The 22,063-nt window shown below is 37.0% G+C and overlaps 1 protein-coding gene across 3 annotated transcripts in view; it reads right to left on the bottom strand.

Moving 5' to 3' along the window:
* The window catches only part of Magi3 (membrane associated guanylate kinase, WW and PDZ domain containing 3), a 101,210-nt gene that overhangs the window by 63,524 nt on the left and 15,623 nt on the right, over positions 1-22,063 (bottom strand). For all 3 annotated transcript variants that reach the window (XM_010631266.2, XM_010631267.2, XM_010631268.2), the window contains exons 4-5: positions 11,510-11,629; positions 5,647-5,856 (exon numbers count right to left, since the gene is read on the bottom strand). In XM_010631266.2, coding sequence (XP_010629568.1) covers positions 5,647-5,856; positions 11,510-11,629 — 330 coding nt within the window. The remainder of the gene's footprint in view (positions 1-5,646; positions 5,857-11,509; positions 11,630-22,063) is intronic.

Here is a 22,063-nt window from a genome sequence, read left to right as displayed (position 1 = left end):
AAACAGGCCTCTACACTTATTTTTAAAAGTTACACTCAATATATTTCCTATTCTTAATATAATTCTCTAGTAATATTAAACTCTTTTTTAAGAGTCCTAAAGTCTATAAAGTAGGTAGGTATATTAAAATCTGGTTATAGTCTAAGGAGTCTACAATTCATGCCAATTAAAATGTATTTGTAAAACTTCAAAGATGCCACATTATATAATATGGAATAAAATAACATTTTGGAATAACAACTCCAAATTGCAGACAATGCCCCAGAATCAGGGAATCCGAGAAAAGGCCTGAGATGTCATTACAGTATTTCAACTCTAACTGCCTTTATGCAACCAAGTCATACAATCCATTAATCTTACTACTCACTTTTATCTTTTTCACCCTTTATCCCTGTCCCCATTGCTCCCCTCACCAAACTTATATTCAATATAGTAGAACCACTATAATCACACTTTGTATCCATGCCCGATTCCTCTCCCTGACGTAACACTGTTACATGTATCTGGCTAAACCGTAGCTGCTTCACCATCCTGTCCCCGCCTACACACCACGCCAGCACACGCCACTGAAGGCAGTGTTTCTGCCACCTGCCTTGCAAGTGCAAGGGCCCTGAGTTTGATTCCCGGTACCAAAAATAAACTAAAAAAAAAAAAATATATATATATATACATACATATATATATGTGTGTGTGTATGTATGTAGAAATACAAGATGACCAAAAGTTTTATCCAGTAGAAAACGTTAAAAGTGGGGGGCTGGGACTTAGCTCAGTGGTTCTGCTGCCTGCCTCACAAGGTCCTGAGTTTGATTCCCGGTACCAATCATACATACATACATTCATGAATACCAACCTCGGTAGGTACTCAATAATGCATGACAATCACAGTATATTTCTTTAGACCACTCACTCTCTCTCCTAGATAACTATTTTATACCTTTCTTTTCCCTAAATCATCTAAAGCGCCCCGTTCCTTACCCCACATGTCTGGACCTATGCTCCAAGACCCCCAGGGGCTGCCTGAAACCACAGATAGTACGGAACACTTTATATTTACTGTATTTTTTTCTTTTCCCATGATAAAGTTCAATTTATAAACTAGGCACAAAAAGAGATTAACAGCTAGTAACTAAGAATATAACAATTGTAACAATATACTGTGATAACAGTTATGCAAATCTAGGTGCTCTCAAAATATGCAGTAATATTTTCAGACTGTGGTTGGCTGTGGGCAACTGAAGCAGTGGAAAGCAACACCACAGATTAGGGAGAACATCTGTATTCCTTTCTCAGTCATCTCACCTGACGCCCCCGATTCTCATTTCACTGAGAAAGCACAGCCAAGCGAAGAGGACTTTCCCAAGCTCCCACCTCTGTCTACACAACCGCCCGTGACTCCAGAGATCATCCCTGCTCCCAGCCGAGGCTGGCCGGCCTGCCTGCCAGTAAGAACCTGGACACCCTGACCTCTTGCCTCCTGCCTACACCACCAATCTTCCTTACCTATTAGATAATCTCCACTCAGGTACAACTATGTTATCTCTTCAATATTTAAAGAGAAAAGAATTCTTTCCCCACTAGTAACCATCCCACGTCTCTCCTCTTTACACCAGACCGCCCTGAGAGGACTTACGCTCGTTACTTCCACTCTTGCAGTTCTCTCTTGACCTCGTGTCATTACAGCTTTGAACTTCAGTAAAACTGTTCTCGCCCTCCTATTTAACCACCTATTCTTACACAGTGGCCAACGTGCCCAATAAAACCTGTGGCATAACAGTGAGATTCCATCTCATTCCAGAAAGAATGGCTACTAAGAAATCAACCAATAACAACTGTGGGGGCGGGGCTTTTTCCACTACTGGTGGGTGTGCAGATTGGTACAACCACTGTGGAAATCAGTGTGATTGCTCAAAAAATTAAAACTAGAGGTGCTACTTGACCCAGCTATTCCTTTTCTTGATATCTTCTTGAAAGAATTAACAGCATCATATCTCAATGATACATACACACCTACGTTTATAGGTATATCACAGTTTGTAATAGCTAAATCCTGGAAACAGCCCAAATGCCGGTCCATTGACGAGTGGATAAAGGAGATTTTTTTTTAATATAATGAGTACTACTTGGCCATAAAGATAAACTTTCCTAGCTAAATAGATGCACTAAATTGGGCACACGTGTTTAAATACTACACTGTTTCTCTGGTGTGAGAAACTGAAAGGGTAAATGTATAAAATGTATAAAAGATATTGGGAAATAGGAAGAAAATATTCAAATGGGAAGCGGAACAAGTTGGGGGAGGAAAAAGAAAAAAAAAAGGGGAAGAATGCAAACACAGCTTTTGTAAATATGGAGGGGGAGTGGGGTTGAAGGGAGAGCAGAGGACTGGGGAAAAAAGAATCAAAATGTGTCATGCACAGGTGCAAACGCCCTATGATGAATGCAATCATTATGTATGTCTAAACTGCAGCAATAAAATTAATTTTTCAAAAAGCCATTGTACACTTTGTTTTTTTTTGAGTCAGGGTCTTGCTTCATAGTACAGGCTGGCCCCAAACACTCAGGAATCTCCTGCCTCAACCTTCCAAATGCTGGGATCATAGGCATCTCATCTCAAGACAAAACTCCAAACGTTCCCAATACCCTAACAAGATCCTACACAATATACATTCCCTCCCCACCACTATCTGGGCAACCTTGATGGTTGTTAAGTTGCATGGGTGGACTTGAATTTGTGATCCTCCTGCTTCAGCCTCCCAGAGTGCTAGGATTACAGGCATGCACCATTTTGCAAAGCTTACTGCTTAATATTCTATTCTGCTCACCTGCCTCCCATCACTCTGTTCCACTTACACAGAGTATGCTGTCCACATTTTATCTATCCATGCTGGTTTCCTTGCTGTGGTGTGAATATTTAAGGCAAGCTCCCACCTGAAGCCATTTGTGCCCTAGTTCCCTGTATCAGAATGCTCTTCCAAGTACATGAGTAACTTTCTTTCAAGTCTTTCTGTCCCTCTAACCTAAAATTAGAAACCCTGACCTTCCTACTCACCTCCTCCCGATTTATTTTACTTGCTGGCACCATCTAATATACTGTATTTGCTATTCATTCATTCACGCTGGCCAGTTCCAATTTGCCCATCAGAAGGTACAGTCAATGAGGACAGGGTTGTTTGGAAGGTTTTTGTTTTGTTCACTGCTTTAGTCCCAGAATTTAGAACAAATTGCCCTTAGTAGTCTCTCAGGTGCTCAGTAATCACTTGTTCAATGAAGAAATGAAACATGCAGTCTATTTTCTATGCAGGAAAATGGAAATTTTAAAACATTCAAAGTACAAATCAATCTGGAAGGGAGTTACATTCTTGGGAAATAAGTATGTTGGAGAAAAGTGGCAGCAACCATAGATCTGATACTTTTCTTAATATAGTTCCAAGTGACTGATTAAAGTCCTCTGCTGAATAGCCAATGACTTGTGAAGGTGCTGCTTATAGTATACCTCACTGGGAAAAATATTTTAGCATTACTGAACAACACACTTCATCCTATGTGCACATATTAGCATTCTCTGGAGTTAATTCTTCAGCAAGATGTAAAATAATATACATATCAGTTTATCCAAATAAAGCCCTACCCTCACCTCTCCCTACTTTCTTTCCCCAACTACTTCGATTTTTCAAGGCAGGATTGTAGTACCTAAAACCAAATACACAGAGCACATTTCTCTCAAGTATGACTGAGCTAACAATTACAGTCAGTACTTACTCAGGAACGATGAAGAGTTTTTAGCCATGTTCACTGTTTTTCCATTTAAGCATTCTAATAATTTCTCTTACAAAGAAATGTATATCCAAATGTAAGTATCCTATGATATCTATACAGAAGAGGTAGAAAATGAACTGCCTCTTATACACTCTAGGATATATCTCCCTTGAAATATCAACAAAGAGTATGAAACATCTGCCTTAACAACTGGCTTACACACCTGGCATAAACCACGGAGATTACAGACAGGTTTACCTCTAAGGGAATCACAGTGATCACTGAAGGGCTCTGCATTAGGTAGTGAAAAAAGAACACGAGGGCCAGGGATTTAGCTCAGTGGTTCCACCACCTGCCTCGCAATCTCAAGGACCTGAGTTTGATAACCAGCACCAAAAAAAAAGAAAAAAAGAAAAAAAAAACAAAAACAAAAAACAAGAAAAAAGAACATGCCCCCCCCAATCAAGAACATAAAAATTCCCACATTGGGACAGATTTATGGTCTCTGATTCTAGTGTTTGGCATTTAAAAAATATAAATAGATTTAATTTTGTGCAGTAGTAAAACCTGACAGCAACATTAAAAGACATAATATGATTTCCCTTAATAACCTCTGAAGAATTAGGCATGACTCAACTGAAATCTTTCTAGATCCACTTTGTCTTTAAACCCAAACACATTGAGTAATTCATTTAACATTAAACATAACTATTTGAGAAGTTAGAATAAAATGGAAACTTACAATCTGGAGGGAAAAAATAAACAATGACTATAATGAAATAATAAATACACTACACAAAGCAATTTTATGTCATTTTTGTTTTTTTGAGGTAGGGATTCACTTATCCTCCTCCTACCTCAGTCTCCCAAATACTGGGGTAATAGGTGTCAGTAAACCTAGCCCTATAAATTTTATTAACTAATGAAGAAGAAGCTCAAAGTGCTTTCAGAAAATGATATGGAGATGGGTTCTGTAAATCTGGAAATATAATCAATATTTGTTTTAATTCCTATCATGTGCCAGGCACTACTTTTGGTGCAAGAAATACAGCAATGAACAAAACAACTGAAAAAAATCCCAACCCTTAGGAAGTTTATGTTCCACTGTTCTGAATGGAGTTACCACAATAAATAGCAGTGGAATGTGACTGGCTGCTGTTCTAAGGTTTCACAGCCATCCTCTCAGTTATGAGTGTCAAGAGTTTTCTAGGCGATCACTAATAAATCAGGGAGTCAAAAGGAGCAGATTCCTTTTGCTTCCATTTCTGCTAGCTTTCCACTTGATGAAAAATATTAAAGTCAAAACAAAAACTAGGAGCAGTATCTGGTGTGCAAATTAGCACAGCCTTTGTAGAAACCAATGTGGAGATTCTGCAAAAGTCTAAACATAGAAATACCACCAGATCCAGCTTTATCACTCCAAGGTACACTTCCCTAGGAGAATATTTGTAACTTTTGAGAAGATTCAGAATTTAAATTAAAAACATCACTAACCAATGATTTTTATTAGAAAATGTCCAAATTTTATGTATTTTGGGCTGAAGGCTCTATTATATAACATCTTTTTTGTCCTATAAAGTAGGACTTAGGCCAACAGGACCCCCAGCATGAGTGATTAATTTCAAATATCTTAGGCAACAAAGTAATAGCATGTTATTTCACTTGATTACTGACACCTTGTGAAATTGATTAAACAAAATGAGAACTAATTTTAGCTTACAGAATTGCCTACAGAGGTTTCTACTGTTCCATATGCACTCTTTTTAAAAACAAAAGATCCTATCATTTGTTATCCCTATGCCACAGAGCATTTTACTATTTTCAATTCAATGTCACAGTAAAGTCAGCCTAGAGTATCTGTTAGAAGTTGTTCGTCTGTTTACAAACCTGTGTTTCCACTGCCATTTACAGCCTCCTTGTCCTCATCTTCTTCCTCCTCTGGAAGAGAGCTGTCCATCCTTTCCATCTTGCTGACAGATGTGGTTCGTTTTCTTTGGGATTCTGTGTCAAACTCATTATCAAAGAGGACCTGATCAACCGGATCTGGCTGGAAAGGGCTGGGTTCTGCTGGAGGCTTGGGAGTTCCATAGAAGTTTCCTGAGGTGGACGAAATAGCAGCTGAAAGCACTAAGGCTGAATTGTGAATGTGAGCAACACGACCTAGCATATATCTCTGCTTTGCTTCTTACTCTGAAGGTTTTGAATATCTGAATATCTGCCATGGCCAAAACATTCTTGAGAGAGGATGAAGCAACAGTACGACAAAGAGCTAATTTTTCATGGGCTCATCATATATTACCTAACATTAATTCTATTTACACCACAGCCAGGAATTTGATTATATGGACTATTTATTTATACAGGGTTTGCTGTGAATTTAAAAGGTTCAATGTTCTCTTAAAAGATTAACTGGAATAAAAAGAGGGAGTAAAGGATGATAAAGCTAACTCAAATAAATTTTGCCCTTATGTATATAATGAACTATTTTGATAAGGAAATACGTGGGCAAAAGAGAAAGCTACAAACTAGTTTTATAGAAATGTAGGCTGAATGTAATTTTAAAAAGTTTTTTGGTACATTCTAATTACATTACCCCACAATTTATTGAACAGACACATAATTAGCCTAATTCAATAATGGCTTCCTCTCATGAAAGCAAGAAATTAATTTTTTCTTGAGGATCAGTGATTGTTGCACTAAAAAGAAACATTCCAGAATAAAAACAACTAATATCTTCTCAATTTGTCACGCAGCCAAACACAGTGTGAAAGCATTCAAAAGATGTAGCTACATTAACAGTTTCTGGCTTCTACTAGTTTTGATCTTGTATCGACCATCATGTGAACTGCTATACAAAGATAAATATGGCTACAGTGTAAATACTTATGATTTTTTAAAAAATTACACCTTCTATCAACTTCTTGGGCTCCTAAGGAGGTAATTAAGATGCTTAAGGTAAGTTAATGAAGTTGATGGAATTTTTTCCCCTAGGCAGGAAAAAAAAAGTCACATTTCAAATGGTTATTGACATTACAGAGGTAGGTGCAAAGATCAGTTTTAAAACTTACTAGCCTTTCTACAGACTTTGGCCCATAAGAAAAGCAAAGAACCTAAAAGCCAGTTCAAACTTCTTTGGGCAAAGGATACAGGAAAAAGAGAAATGCCATTGGAAAATAAAATGTGCTACATTTTCCCTGCATTATGCTCAATAATCACACTATCAAGGAATCTGGCTTTTCCAAGATAGAAATAAAAATTCTACTTTTTATAAGTATAGTGGTAGCATTACTAAAAACATTTTACTATGAGTTCTTAGTAATTATTATCCAATTCTGAGAAGTTTAACTTTTTCCAAAGAGGAAAAATCAGAAAAATGCAGGATATTATTTTAATTGCTACCCATAATAACCAGAAAGATTGTAGGACTTTATACATTTTGGTAGTTTTTTGCTTAAAAATATAATGACTGGGCTTAGATTTAAAAAGAAAACTAGCACTGCTCATAAATATGATCTATTTTCCTTCAGTTGTTGGTGACTATTTCAGATAAAGCAAGGTATAAAATTCTAAGGTTTATGAATCTTGACTAAAATTATTAATAAAAAATTTTTGAATCTCTTTAGAGGTACTTTGGAGCTTTTTCTTCTAAAGATTTTCTGAGAAGGGAATGGAATTAATACGAGAAAAAAATGGAAACGAAGTCTTTGTAGATAGGGAGTGGGGGCTGAAGAGAGGGCAGGGGAATGGGGAACAAATAAGAACCAAGATGGATTATGTAAAGGTGCAACTTTCCAATGATGAATGTCATCATACTGTACACCTTAAATGTACCAGTAAAATTAATTTTAAAAAATAATTTGGTTAAAAAAAAGGCTTCCTGATTTTTGCAACAAAAATATCAAAAATTAAACATTTCAAATGCAGTAAAATTACAAAAATAACTATTTATATGTACTTAGATAAATATGTGTATTATTTATACTTATTCACATATACACCCTCTAGATATTAATTACTGTCAGATTTCTTTGAAGAGGCTTTTATCTTTAAAGACATACACCGAGTCACATACAAAATTAAATCCCTAATTTCCTGACTCCTACTTCCCATCTCTTCCCCGAGCTGTTCTAAAGTTGGTACCTAGCACTTTCCCAAATAATGTATACCTCTAGGACATACATATAAAAATCCATAATACAGGGCCGGGGATTCAGCTCAGTGTTTCTGCTGCCTGCCTCGCAAGCATAAGGACCTGGTACCAAAAAATAAATAAATAAATAGATAAAAGAATCCATAACACATACTTATGCTATTACAGGTTTCAGTAAAAGATTGAAGGTTCGTGTTTTGTATACTTTTTCATAAATAGCCCAGAACTGCGTGTATACTTTTTGCAACTTTTTACAATTATACTTCTAAGACAAATTCATATTGATATATATGTGGTTCTTTTGTTTATTTGGTTGGTTTTTTTGAGACAGGGTCTCACTATGTAGTTCAGACTACCTTGGAACTCACTATGTAGCCCAGGCTGGTCTCGAACTCACAGTGATCCTCCTGCCTCAGGCTCCCGAGTGCTCGGATTACAGGCGTGCTCCACCACACCCGGCCTGATATATATGTATTTCATTCAACTTCTCTATATAAGTCCATTTTATGAACAAAATAAAATGTACTTTATGCATTCTCCACCTAAAAGAGTTATTTCCATTCTGTCACTAATTCAAACAGTTGTATAGTGGATATTCTGGTACCTGTCTACGTATGAATATGGGCAATAGTTTCTCATGAGCAGCTATCTAGAGAGGGAACTGGTAGGTCTGAGTAATTTACTAGCTACTGTCAAAATGCTCTCAAAAGGGATGGTACATTTTACATTCTGTCCATGCATATAAGAGCTTTCATTTCCCACAATTAAAATTCTTCAAACTTTGTGCTAACCTGATGAGTATGAAAAGGTGTATGACTCCCATTTCCTTTGTGCACAGTAACTGATAACATGCAATATGCTACTTTGTCATATACCAAGTTCTTAGGCTTTGTGAAAGAAAATATAGGAAAATATCTCTGATTTAAAGACAGAAGAATAGAAACAAAAGCATAAATCATAAGGAAAACAGCGATAAAACCTATCAATAAAAATTAAGGACTTCTGTTTCATGAAGAAATACAGCACAAGGTCAGTAGGTGACAGAATAGAGAAAATATCTATATCCATAAGAGATTATTATCTAGATATCTACAGAACATCCACAAATCAATGTGATTAGGATCCTACTATTAAGAAAAGACAATCTGGGCCGGGGATTTAGCTCAGTGGTTCCGCCACCTGCCTCACAAGCACAAGGACCCAAGTTCGATCCCCAAATACAGCACAAGGTCAGTAGGTGACAGAATAGAGAAAATATCTATATCCATAAGAGATTATTATCTAGATATCTACAGAACATCCACAAATCAATGTGATTAGGATCCTACTATTAAGAAAAGACAATCTGGGCCGGGGATTTAGCTCAGTGGTTCCGCCACCTGCCTCACAAGCACAAGGACCCAAGTTCGATCCCCGGTATAAAACTCAGGAGGCTTGCTGTGAGTTCAAGGCCAACCTGGCTACAGAGTGAGTTCAGGGCTGGCCTGAACTACAAAGGAAGAACTTACCTCAAAAACAAACAAACAAACAAACAAACAAGACAAAGCAAATGAATGCAGAATTTGCAGAAGTCCAAAAGACTAATAAGCATCAGACTACCAGAGAAACTAAATTTAAGTAAGAGATACCACTTCCATAACCATCAGATTGGAAGGCAGCTATGCTCACCACTATACTACCAATGCTGTTAGACTAGCAAAACCATGAATCTGGGTAAGGCCAAGTATTGCTGAGGATGTGGCACCAGTGCTACAGCTGCTACAGGAGCCTTCTTGTACCAAGGGCAATGGAACTGTTTCATTAGACTGGGTACATATTCACTGTAGCAGCTAATGATGCTGCTCTTGGATATGTATCCCACAGATGTTCTCACACAGGTCTGTAAGAAGACATGTGTGACAGGTCCACTGTACCTTTATCTATGGTGATGGAATGTTGGAAGAAAGATCATCACCAGGAGAATGGTTAAGTTAAAAGCTATAAATAAACTACAGCAACATGGCTGAATAAAAAAAATGAATAAAATCAATAAAAAACTGATGTATAGAATATAGTTCAGACATAAATAATCATGCACACAAGACACAATACACATTTTATAAGAATACTTATAAACAAAACCACGCAAACACATTAAATACATCTGAATGGTTAACAGTAAGATGGAGTCTACTTTCACCAACATCAAATCGAAACAAGTCAGTAGCTATCCTTTCCCTCTGAGAAGTCTTCTCTGGCAACCTGTCTAAAGAATTCCTATTATTTTCTTTAAATCCCTTGTTTCTGTTCCCTTTAAAACATCTCAGTTTACAGTTATTTTTTGACTGTCTTCACCACTGAGATACAGGCTTCACTGAAGCAGCAGTACTTTAGTCTTATCACGGCATTCATACACTCTCCTCAAGTGCTCGGCACAGAGCCTACTAAATCAGTAAAATAAATGAAAGAATGAATGAATGAGTCATGGGAGCTAAACCCAAGACAGGTAGTTTGGTCAAACTTCACAAACAAAAGGAAATGACTGCAAGTTCTGAATATTAGAGGGCTATGATCCAAACTGTGTTTGAGGAAGACCAGCATAATAGCAATGGGCAGGGTGGACGGGACAGGGGGAAGGAGCAGAACAAAGGAGATCAACTGCAGTAGTCCACACCTGAGCCTGTCCAGTGAGCAAGGGCATGAGCGTGCATAAGGAGAGCTGCGGAAGCTGCTACAAATGAAGCAACAACTAGATCTGGTAGCTGACTCTGAAGCGAAATGTAAAAGGGGGGAGTGGATCATGATTGCACTGTTTTGAGCTTGTGGTAATGCTAGAGAAAGAAATTATGAAGAATTACTCTTGGAAAGAACATGCACATATGTGGGTATGTGGATTCAAGGTAAGATATTTATTGAACATTATCTCTGGGCACTGAAGCTAAAATCAAGTAAGACAGACACGATCGTGCTCTCTTTGGCAGCACATATTCTAAAAGAAAATGAAAGTCACCATTACCACTATTACAGAGCACATGAAACAGACAATTCTAACAGGATGGTACAGCAATAACGGGAAAGTATAGAGTGCTACTGGAGTGGACAAGCTTGCCAGTAAAAAGCATGTAAGAGGAAAAGAAAGATCTAACATAGTCATTTAAAAACTGAAATTGATCTTGAATTTATACTTTCTGGAATCAAGGTGGAGAAAACAGGGAGACAAAAAGCAAGCCAGTTTTTCTATTTTTGTTCTCTTTTTCTTCCAACTTATATTTTCTTTTCTCCATGATAATCAAAGTATATATAGGTTTCTGAGTGTCCCAATTTTGGATTCCCAACCACAAATAGAAAGCAATTAACAAATACTTGTTGAGTTCAGATGATGAATGTGAATTACTATGAAATACGCAAACCAGCTAGTTTCATTTGTAGTATGTTACTAACAATCAACTTGGTAAAGTGATGGAATTTGAGCTATTATTTAATCCTATTTGAATTAGTAAATTATAAATCTGCAAAACAAAATGTTTTTCCTAAGAACTCTTTAAACAATGGTCAAATTCCCTCTGCCGTAACTGCAGTGATGGGATGTGTTCCGGGCATGGTTAATATTCGGGGACATACCATCGTACGTTCCACTTTCTAACAGTGCTCCACTCTCCTCCAGTGCTTTGAACTGTTCAACAGAAATGAAATTATAGTCCACCCCTGGAACTTCCCCTTCCCTGGGGGCCCTTGTAGTGCCTAAGGAAAAAAGAAAAAAGAAAAAAATGTTGTAAAGTGCTTTTGAACTTATAAAATATCAGAGTAATAGAAAATCCAGTCTACAGAGAACACATGGGAGACACAGACTACTGAATATATCGTACCTGCTAGAATGGAAAATTTAGGCAATTTAACATTATTACCTAAAAGTAGGATAATAAATGTAGAATGACTATATTTTAATAAGATCTACAGATAGCTATGAAATGCAAAACTACGAAAATCCTGAAATAATTTTAGGCTAACTACCCAAGTTATAATAGTTAATTCTTTCAAAATCTCAATTATCATTATTTAACAGCAAGATAATTAAATCTACCAGTAAGAAACTTCAATTGCTTACAACATTATAGCATAAATGACAAAAAATTGTAAATATTTTTGGTGTATAACGTGATGTGTTGACATATAGATGCATTCTGAAAGACAGATGACAACTTTTTTTTTTTTTTTAACAGGATCGGACCCACACTCAACTACATCCTCAGTCCTAGACTTCATTTTAAATAGTTATCCTGAGTACATTTGTCTTCACTAGCATAAATGCACACTTTCATTCTATTTACTAGTCATAAAAAAAAACCCATAAGCTAATTTTTAATTTTTTAAAAATGTTTTTTTATTAATTATAGCACATTATTACATTCATAGGAATAAAAAATATGTGTGTGATATATTTTTTTTTCATTCTTTTTTCCATCCTCTTCCCCTCTCCCCTTATGTCTGTGTCCTTCCCTTTTGCAAAAGATCTATCACCCTGCAACCTATTATCTAGCTTTCATTTCAGTCTTATTTGGGGTTTTTCAAATAAGAGAAATCTTATGGTATATAAGCTTGTATGTCTGATTTATTTCACTTAACATTATGGTCTCAAGTTGCATCCATTTTTCTGCAAATGGCTCAAGTTTATCCTTCTTTATGGCAGAGTAGCACTCTGTTGTGTATAAATGCCACAGTTTCTTTATCCATTTATCTTCTGATGCAAAGAAAATTCTGTAAGTTCTTTTAGTGCACTTTATTTTACAACTTCAACAAATGATAATTATGAATTATTTCACACTAACAACTAAAAGGCTTAAGATGCCTATTCACATAGTGCTTCTTAGAAATTATTGTCTTCAAAAACTGACTATAGTAACAGATCACTAAATTTCTATTAAGGAATTCATACTAAAGTAAAATCTTGCTGATCCGAGGTATAAATTCAGGTGATGGCAGTATTGCCACATTTCAATGAATTTTACTAAACAAGAATCAATTGTTCTTATGAACTGATATTAGCAATGTCATTTCAAATACTACACAATACTAAAAGGGTGTAGGTTTTTAGCTGGAAATAGTCTGAGAGGGCAGTAAGGACACTTCCCAAACCGGTTTCTCTTTCATAGGTCCCCAAGTTGAGTCACAGTGTTTATGGGCTCCTCCACTTCACATCCAACTACCAAATCTAGCCCATTCTGCCTCTAAACACTTCCATCATCCCCACCTAACCCATACTGTTGGACCAACACTCGCCTCTCCCTAGCTATACCTCCCACCCAACTCTGGCTGGGACTTTTCTAAAACAACAATCTGATACAAAATAGCAATGAATTCTCTCTCTAAACTCCTCAAGAGCTTCCTACAATCCCTGGCAAAAGGTCCAGACTATAATACCACACTTTCCAGACCCTTGGCAGCCTGGCCCCTGGCCACCAGCTTCTTTCTTGCCTCTCACTCCTTTCACATTCCAAGATTTAGCCATAATAGATGTTTTCTCAATTCTTTTACTGTTTCTTACATTCCTTCCCCCCAATAAATGTCATTTTCTCTTGTCATTTTCCTAGCAGACTTCTTACTTTCCTATTCTTATTCCTACTTATCCTTCAGGTGCTAGCTTAGAGAGTTTCTTTAGAAAAGTGTGCCTTTTTCTCACTGGCATGTCTTGCATGCTGGAAAGATCTTATAAGTACTCAATACACGTAGCAGTCAAGTGAAATTGTAAATGAAATAGCACAGTGCCCGGCAATATAATATCATTGTCATTATAAATTAATTCAGAAAATCTCTTAATTGCTATTTTTTTAGTTATATTACATTCTATTCTATAATGTGGAAAAAACGCACAGATGATAATACATTAACGGTTGTGATTTGAGAGACTTGTTAAGCCAACAATCTATACAAGAAGACTGTATTGATTTTTCCCTCTCATTTCCTAACCCAGCATTTTCTAAACACAATTTTTTTTTTAAAAATCCATTTTACTGGGCTGGGGATTTAGCTCAGTGGTTCTGGCGCCTGCCTCACAAGCACAAGGGCCTGAGTTCGATCCCCAGTACCAAAAAAAAAAAAAAAGGAATATAAAAAAATCCATTTTACAACAGAAAGGACACAAAAGGTACAAATAAGTTTCGTATATGTTATTTTAAATTTTTTGTTTTCCATACACTGACCAAACTACATTGTTTAACTGCCTAACAGCTTTTAGCTTCATATTAAATAAAAATTAACTCCAAGAAATACATTCCATGGTTAAAATTATAATTTATAATTGCCAATGATAGATGGTGAAAACATGGCCATAATATTTCATACCTCCTCCCATTAAGAGGTAGGACCTGCTTGCTTCATCCCTAAGTCTGAATTAGATTATGACTCACTGATTAATTTAATGGACACAATACTGTATAAGCTTAGGCATCTAGGTTTCCATCTTCATCCTTCTGGAATGTTCCCAACTGAAAGCAAGGAAGTCCAGGCTCAATTACTGAATAATTAATGTGCCACAAGATCCCAGACACATGAGTGAGGCCATCTTAGCTCCTCCATCTCTGAGATGTCAATGTCTGCAGCCACACAAGTAGTCTCAGCTGAGCCCAGCCAACTCACAGACTTATGAGAAATAACAAATGATGGCTATATTAAGCCACAGGATCTCACTATGTAGTTCTGGCTGGCCTTGAACTAATTATTAACCCAGGCTGGTCTCCAACTCAGGGCAATTATCCTGCCTCAGCCTCCCAAATTCTGGGATTATGGGTGTGCTACCATGCCCAGCAAGCCACTAAATTTTACAGTAGTCTTGTATGCAACAAAAGCTAATTGAGATGTTATCTAAATAAACTGTACCATAAAATGTAATAACTATATAAAACCCAATCTATATTATGGACAGTACTATAAAAAGAACACTGATCCAAGGGGCAAGAGAAACTGTTGTAGCCTAGGATTATTATTAATGGTATGATTTAGAGTAATCACTTAATCTCTCTTGATTCCTTCTCTCTTTGCATAGTGGTGCTGAGTAAGATGGTGTTCATGATTCTTTCCATTAATAGGTATAAATGTTGCACGTGACTCATATATATTATTTTTAAGACTTAGTAGCTTTTCCCAGGTGTGATGAGGCACACCTGTAATCCTAGCACTGGGAGCCTGGCCGAAGGATCACTGAAAGTTTGAGGCCAGCCTGGGCTATGTAGTGGGCAAGGCCACCATGAACTTGCCACTTTCTGAAGCAGTTCTCGAAGTCCTTTATGTCTTTAGTTGTGCTACTGTGGCTGTCTCTGTCCTAATCTACTCAAAACACTTACCTTCCATGGTCATTCTGACTTTGGAGAGAAGCCATAAGTTGCACTGCACCAGTTCTGGTGAATAAAGTAGATGAGGACACAACATAATATTTTTACAAGCCTGCCTTCCCAGTAGATGGTGCTCAGCAGCAGCATTCGCGGTATCTTTGGTCATACCTCTTAAGGACCCTCATGCAAAAGGACTCCCAGCACTACTTTATAAAGTGGCAACACCAAGGGGATGAGTGAGTTTGAAGTGAAGGGCAGTATTTTGAGGAGGATTAATGGCAATGTGTCTTTTAAATATTCACCATGTATTTCAATCACACTTTATATTTAACATACAGCTACCTTATGAAATTAAATGTTTTTTTCCATATATTTACTGGCTGCTAAAAATTTGAATACGGTTTGTCCCCACCTCGTGGTGAGTCTTGGTCTAGAATGTAACAGTATTGGGAGATGGGATCTACCTGAGGCATCTAGGTCACAGGTCTCCAGCTACAGGAAGGGGTTCGCGTGGCTCCTGTGGAGTGGGTGTGGACTGTTATGTAATGAGCCTGCCACCTCCCTCGCTTTTTGGTACATGAGCATCTTCTGCGCACGTGCCCACTCGCCCCTGTGCTATGCAGCCTTGTTCAGAAGCCAAACAGATGCTAGCACCATGCTCTTGCCCTTCCTGACCCATAAATCATACATGTGTGTGTGTGTGGAACTGGGGTTGGACCTTTTCACTGAGCTACATCTCTAGGACCACCCCCTCCTCACACATAAACACCACCTTTTTATTTCCTAAGAGAATCTTGCTAAGTTGTCTGGGCAGGGGTCAAACTTGAGATCCTCCTGCCTCAGTCTCCCACAGTGCTGGTATTATAGGCATGTGCCATCATGCCTGGTTGTCTTTTTTTAATTGATATTTAGTTCTTTGTGTTTTAGATATTATATATCATCGAATTAAAGTAACCAACAGCTTATAAAATGCATGGTTATCACTAAGAAAACAACTGGCAATTACGATTGAAAGATTCCATGTAGTATGTGCTCCAACTGTATATGTAAAACAATGAAATGACTGTTTCAGTATTGATGAAGTACTGTAGTCCTTTATAGATACGTGTTGCATATGGAATATTTCAGTAAACAATTTCTTGAAACAGCACTTTCTATAACTCATCAAAAACAATAGAGATTCGGAAGAAAACCTTTCAAAACCTATTGCAACTTTGTAAACAATACTAGCAAAATTTAAAAATTCTACATAAAAATATTAATAGTTTAAAATATGTATTAAATTCCTAATAAAAATATTACAGTAAACAAAATACTTTGTCCTTAAAATTGAAAAGATAGTTTCAAAGAAAGGGTAGTAAAAGAAGGGCTGAGGCTACAGAGTAATAAAGATGAAGCAAAGTGCGATCGATATAGAACATTAACGCAGAGCACACGGCGAGACTCACTGGCCACGCTGAAGCGAGCCCTACCACTGCTCCCTCAGCTGCAGTAACTGGTACCTGCTTCTACTTACAATAGGAAACCTGAGTTTGCTGAGGAAGAAGGTGCCGAAAACTAACGTGACTTCCGGTCAGCGGGCATCGTTCTCCTGCCTGTTTAACAAACAAGCTGTGACATATTTGCGTTAGAGAAACAAGTGTTGCAGCAGAGCAGACAGTATCTTCTGTTCTGAATCTTTTCAACTTTTTAATTAAAAAAAACCAACTTTTGATAACAGAAGTTCTAATTTTAATGTAGTCAATTTTATTAATCCTTTCCTTCATAGCTAATTTTTTTTTGTCTCCTTCCCATGGAGATATTTTATACTTTCTAAAAAGTATTACACCTTTGTCCTTCATATCTGGGACTTTATTAAACTAAAATAGATTTGGAGGGGAGGAACTGATGAGAGACAGCAGCCCCATTTTCTTTTTTTCCCCCAAATGACACCTCAACTGGATTTTTAAAGCCAATCATTACAATCAGTCACACCATTTGTCACAGAACCACTTATAAAAGAGAAGGTATCTGTTACAGGTTTAGTGCATTCATTCCATTATTGTAGTGTTTTAAACATTTTATTTTCATAATAACTCTTGACACAGAGTCCAAGTTTACCTATGTCTTTTGTGTTAACAGCCTTTTCCTGTAAACACTAGAATCAAGCAAACAAAAGGGAAAAAAAGGTGAAATTAGATTGAATTTGTTAATCAAATTGAGAATTGCTATTTTCACCATACTGAATCCTTAAAGTTTCATCTTCTAATTGTTAATGGTATAAATTATGAAGACTTGGTCACTTTATTATTTAATTACAACAAAATATACTAGTTTTAATAGTACAACTTATGAACTTTGGAAACCAACACCCCAAAGTTTCCTTAGGCCCCTCTGTCTCATCTCCCATGAAATCCACTGACCTACTGTCATCATAGCTTTGCCTTTAATGGAATCCCATGAAAGTGGAATAATACAATAAGGATTCTAGCAGTTGTGTCTGGTGTTTTTAACTTAGCACAATGCTTCTAAGACTGACCGATGCTGATCAGATTTCTTTTTCACATGTGAGCTCACATCACCTTTTAATTCTTCTTTTCCAAGTTGGATGACTTCTATTTCTTTTTCTTGTCTGTTTACTTTGGCGAGGATTTCTAGCATTGTGTTGAATAGCAGTGGCAAATGTAGGTATCCTTGCCTTGTTGCCTGCTATTAGAGGAAAAGCTTTCAGTTGTTCCCTATTGAGTATGATCTTAGCTGTGCGTTTTTATACATAGTTTTTATTATGTTGAGGTAGTTTCTTTCTATTACATTCGTTGAGTGTTGCTTTTATCATGAAAGGGTATTAAATTTTGTTAAATGCTTTTTTGCATCACTTGCAATGTTAACATGTAAACTGATTCATATATGGTGAACTATCCTTGGACTACAACATAAATCCAGCTGGTCGTGATGTATGACCTCTTTAATGTGCTAATGAATTAGTTCTGCTAGGATTTGGCGTAAGAATTTTGGGTCAACGTTCATCAGGGATATTGGTTTATGATTTTCTTCACTTGTTCCTTGTTTTCTTATCAGGGTGACGAATTTGAATGAGTCTGGGAGTTCCTCTTTCTCTTCCATTCTTTGAAAACTTTGAAAAGGGTTGTTATTAAAAATACTCAGGAGGAATCAGGTCTTAAGACTTGTTACTAGGGCTTTTTGTTTTGTTTGAGACAGGGTCTTGGCCCTGTAATTCAGGCTGGGCTTGAACTCTTGGTGGTCCTCCTGCCTCAGCCTCCTGAGTGCTGAGTTTACAGGCGTGTGCCACCATAGCTGGCTATATTAGTAGGGTTTTGATTACTGCTTCTATACCCCAATTGTTAGAGGTATGTTCAGCTTTTTCATGATTCATTCTTGGTAGATTTATGTTTATAGGAATTTATTTCTTTTAGGTTATCTAATTTGTTAATGTATAAGTATTCATAATATAACTCTTCTGTGACATATGTAAAGTTTCTTTTTTTATTTGTAATTTGGACATTTGCGTTTTCTTGGTTCTTATTTTGATTTTGTTTTCAAAAAACCTTGTTAATTGTTTCTATCTTTTTTTTCCCCTGATCCCTATTTATTTCTGTGCTACTCTTTATTCTCTCCTTCCTCCTGCTGACTTTGTTTTTAAGCTTTACTCTTTTTCTAGTTCCTTGAGATATAAGGTCAATCGTACATTTGAAACTTTTCTTTTTTTAATTTAAAAGTTTTCTGCTATAAACCTCCCTTTTAGTACTGCATACACTGCATTCCCTATGATTTGGTATGCTGCATCTTCATTTTTGTCTCTGTAGATGTTTTCTAAATTCCCTTGTGATTCTCCTTTTATGCATTGATATTTAAGAGTATTTTGTTTAATTTTCACATATTTGCAGATTTTCCTGTTTTCTTTCTAAAATTTTAGTTGGTCAGAAAAGGTACCTATGTATAATTTAAATCTTAAATTTGTTAAGACCTCTTTTGTGCTCTAACATGTGCCCTATTTTTGGATTTTATAAATAAAACTTCTGTGAGCATCGTAAGTCACTGGGAGACATATATTTAAATTTGAGTTAATACTTACAAGTGGAAACTGGCGGATATACTTAATAAACATCAAGTTATTTTCCAAAGCAGATGTACCACTCTGCATTCCCACCAGCATACAGTGCTGGTTTATGTTACTATTTGAATGTAGGAATTCCCTTCTGGAGTTTCCTAGAGAAAGCTTACTTTTTCTAAATCCTAAGAAAAATTAGTCAGTAGGAAAAAACAAGCAAAAAAATTACTGTATAGTTCACATGTGAGAATTAAATCTAAACAATGTACTAAATTTATGTTAATGGTTAAAAGAAATGACTGATTATCAACTGGAAGAAGGAGCAGGTAGCACTGAACCGTGCTATCAACAGTTAAGGCTGATGTTTCTAAGAACTGGGACAGAAGCATGTGGGACGGCAGCAGTCACAATATACTGTTAGTCTCACCAACAGCTGTTGCCATGTTTTAAGTGTGTGTTCATGGCCCTGTCACTTAAGGTTGGGTCTTTCTTATAAAAACAACCATTAATAAGATTATATGCATATTATACTTTATATAAATCCTATAAGAAGTATTTCAAGAAATAACAGAGCTGAGAGGTTAAATAAAGTGTTTAAATTGGCAGTTTCAACACATGGTTCTGTGTAATGATGTTAGAGATCTGAATTCTATCCAATAATATTCTCTGGCATTTCCCACTGTTAAAGTATTTGCTATAAGCTTCAGTACTCTGTAAATACTTTAACAAAAAAATTCAAAGAGAAGAAGAAAGTATTGTGGAACACTACAACACAAAATCAGAACTGATCTAAAATTTGAAGTAAAATCAATGTAGATTTCAAGGCTAAATCAAACTTTAAAAGCAGCACCCAAAATATTTTCATTAAGAAGAAAACAAGGTTGTATGAAGCAATACATATCCTAGCATCCAGTATGAAGATGCTTTTGGACACACCCCCTTAACAATTTATGAATGACAAAGCAAAATGAAGGCAGTTTCTTCAACATCTGGAATATCTGTCCCCAAAATTCAGCACCATCAGATGATGCAATAGACACTTCGTGTGCTTTCAAATTTCATTTTAGGAGTGAAAAGTTCAGATACTAAACATGTTTGGCATTATCTTTCAGAACTGTAAATGATTTTCATTTGGCATTTATTTTGTGCTAATATTTCCTCCTTCTTTAAAGTATTCTGTTATCAGACGTCTATGTCAGGTAGAGAATTTTAAAATGTTACTAAAATCTTGCTGTGAGAAAAATGTATTCCTTGAACCCCCCCCGAAAATTGTGAAACTAAATAGAAGGGGAGAAAAAAAGGGTAATGGGGGGGTGAAAATTATCAAAGTATGTTACATGTATGTACAAATCTGCCAAAATGAAACCCATTAAGCTATGTAACCAATTGAAAAAGAGTGGAAAAACAAAACAAAACCTTACTAGTCCATAATGCCAACAGAACTTGCTTTAGTCTTGCTCTTTCTCTCTTTGTAAGGTGATTCCGCTTTACACCATGCGTGTGCAGCCCTCACTACCCTCTAACAGCCAAGGGCAGCAGTCACCTGGGCTCTCCAGGAACTGGGCTCGTTTGGCACTTCTTCAGCCCAGCACAGGGGATACCACGAGGAAGCTGTGACCCCCCCGGCTCATCATGAATTATAAGCATCCTATTTCTCATTGGAAAGAACTCAGCACTGGGCTCAAGCCCCAAACACAACCAAAACCAATCTCAAAATGCCCTTTGGAAGGTTTGTCTCCTGTGACCACTATCATTACCAAGTCTTTGTCAGTCAGGTTATAGGCAGGAGAGGGAAAGCACATGTAATCTGAACTGGGAATGTTTATGTAAATTATTAACTATTTACAGGGAGCTGACTGCAAACAGAAGAGAACTCTAAAAAGTGAGAATAAAAGAGGACTGGTAGGCTAGGAACTAACCAGATGGAACGGATGGAATTCACCAGCAAGCTGCCTATGGTGGTGGCAGTGGTGGTTGTGGTAAGTGAATGCTTTGAACTTAGTAGCAAACCCGCTGGAACAGTGGACAGACTTGGCAGAGCCCCATCGGAAAGCTGTAGCAGGGACGATCGCTAACATCTAGGAAGCCAGCCAGTACAACGGAGAAACTCACAAGGCCATCTACATGGGTGCTGCTGACGTGGCTGCTGAGAAGCGGCCTGCCCCCTGCAGCTGTGCCACCAAACTCACCACTGGGAAGCTGATGGCTAGGGTACTGCTGACACTTGGGTATCTTTTTGCAAAGTAGAACAGAAAGAAAAGACATGCTGCGACCAGGACAAGAAGTCTCTTCTTTCTCCTTGTCCTTCCTGCGCCCTCTACTGACAAAGTATAACATCGTACTAGCGGGCAGGAGAGAAATGTTGCAGTAGCACAAGCAAGAAAAAAATAATTTGAAGCCATGTGGCAATAAGCAATAAATGTCAGACTACTTTTCCAGGAGATTCTGTCATAAACAGGAGAAATGGGAGTTAAATTTTGCCACAGGACTTTCTTCACCCATTGAGATGATCCCATGATTTTTCTTCTTCAGTCTGTTACAATTTTCAAATGGTATTACCAGCCTTGCATTTCTGGGTCAAATCCCATTTGCTCATAATGTATTATCCTTTAATATAATGCTATCTATTTATTTGCCAAAATATTTCCAAGCATTTTTGGTCTACTCTCATGGAGTTTGTGGCCTAATACCATTCTTCTGATGTTTTTGTTTGGTTTTAAACTTAGAACAATGCTCAGCTCCCAGAATGAATTGAGTTTTCCCTCCTCTATTTTTTTTTTTTTTTTTTTTTTTTTTTTTTTC

This window comes from Fukomys damarensis, unplaced genomic scaffold (genome assembly GCF_012274545.1).
Source record: "Fukomys damarensis isolate Sample0158 unplaced genomic scaffold, DMR_v1.0_HiC HiC_scaffold_33, whole genome shotgun sequence".
In the NCBI taxonomy this organism is placed as follows: Eukaryota; Metazoa; Chordata; class Mammalia; order Rodentia; family Bathyergidae; genus Fukomys; species Fukomys damarensis.
Note: the sequence above shows the minus strand (reverse complement) of the source record. Positions and strands in the feature narration are given on the sequence as shown.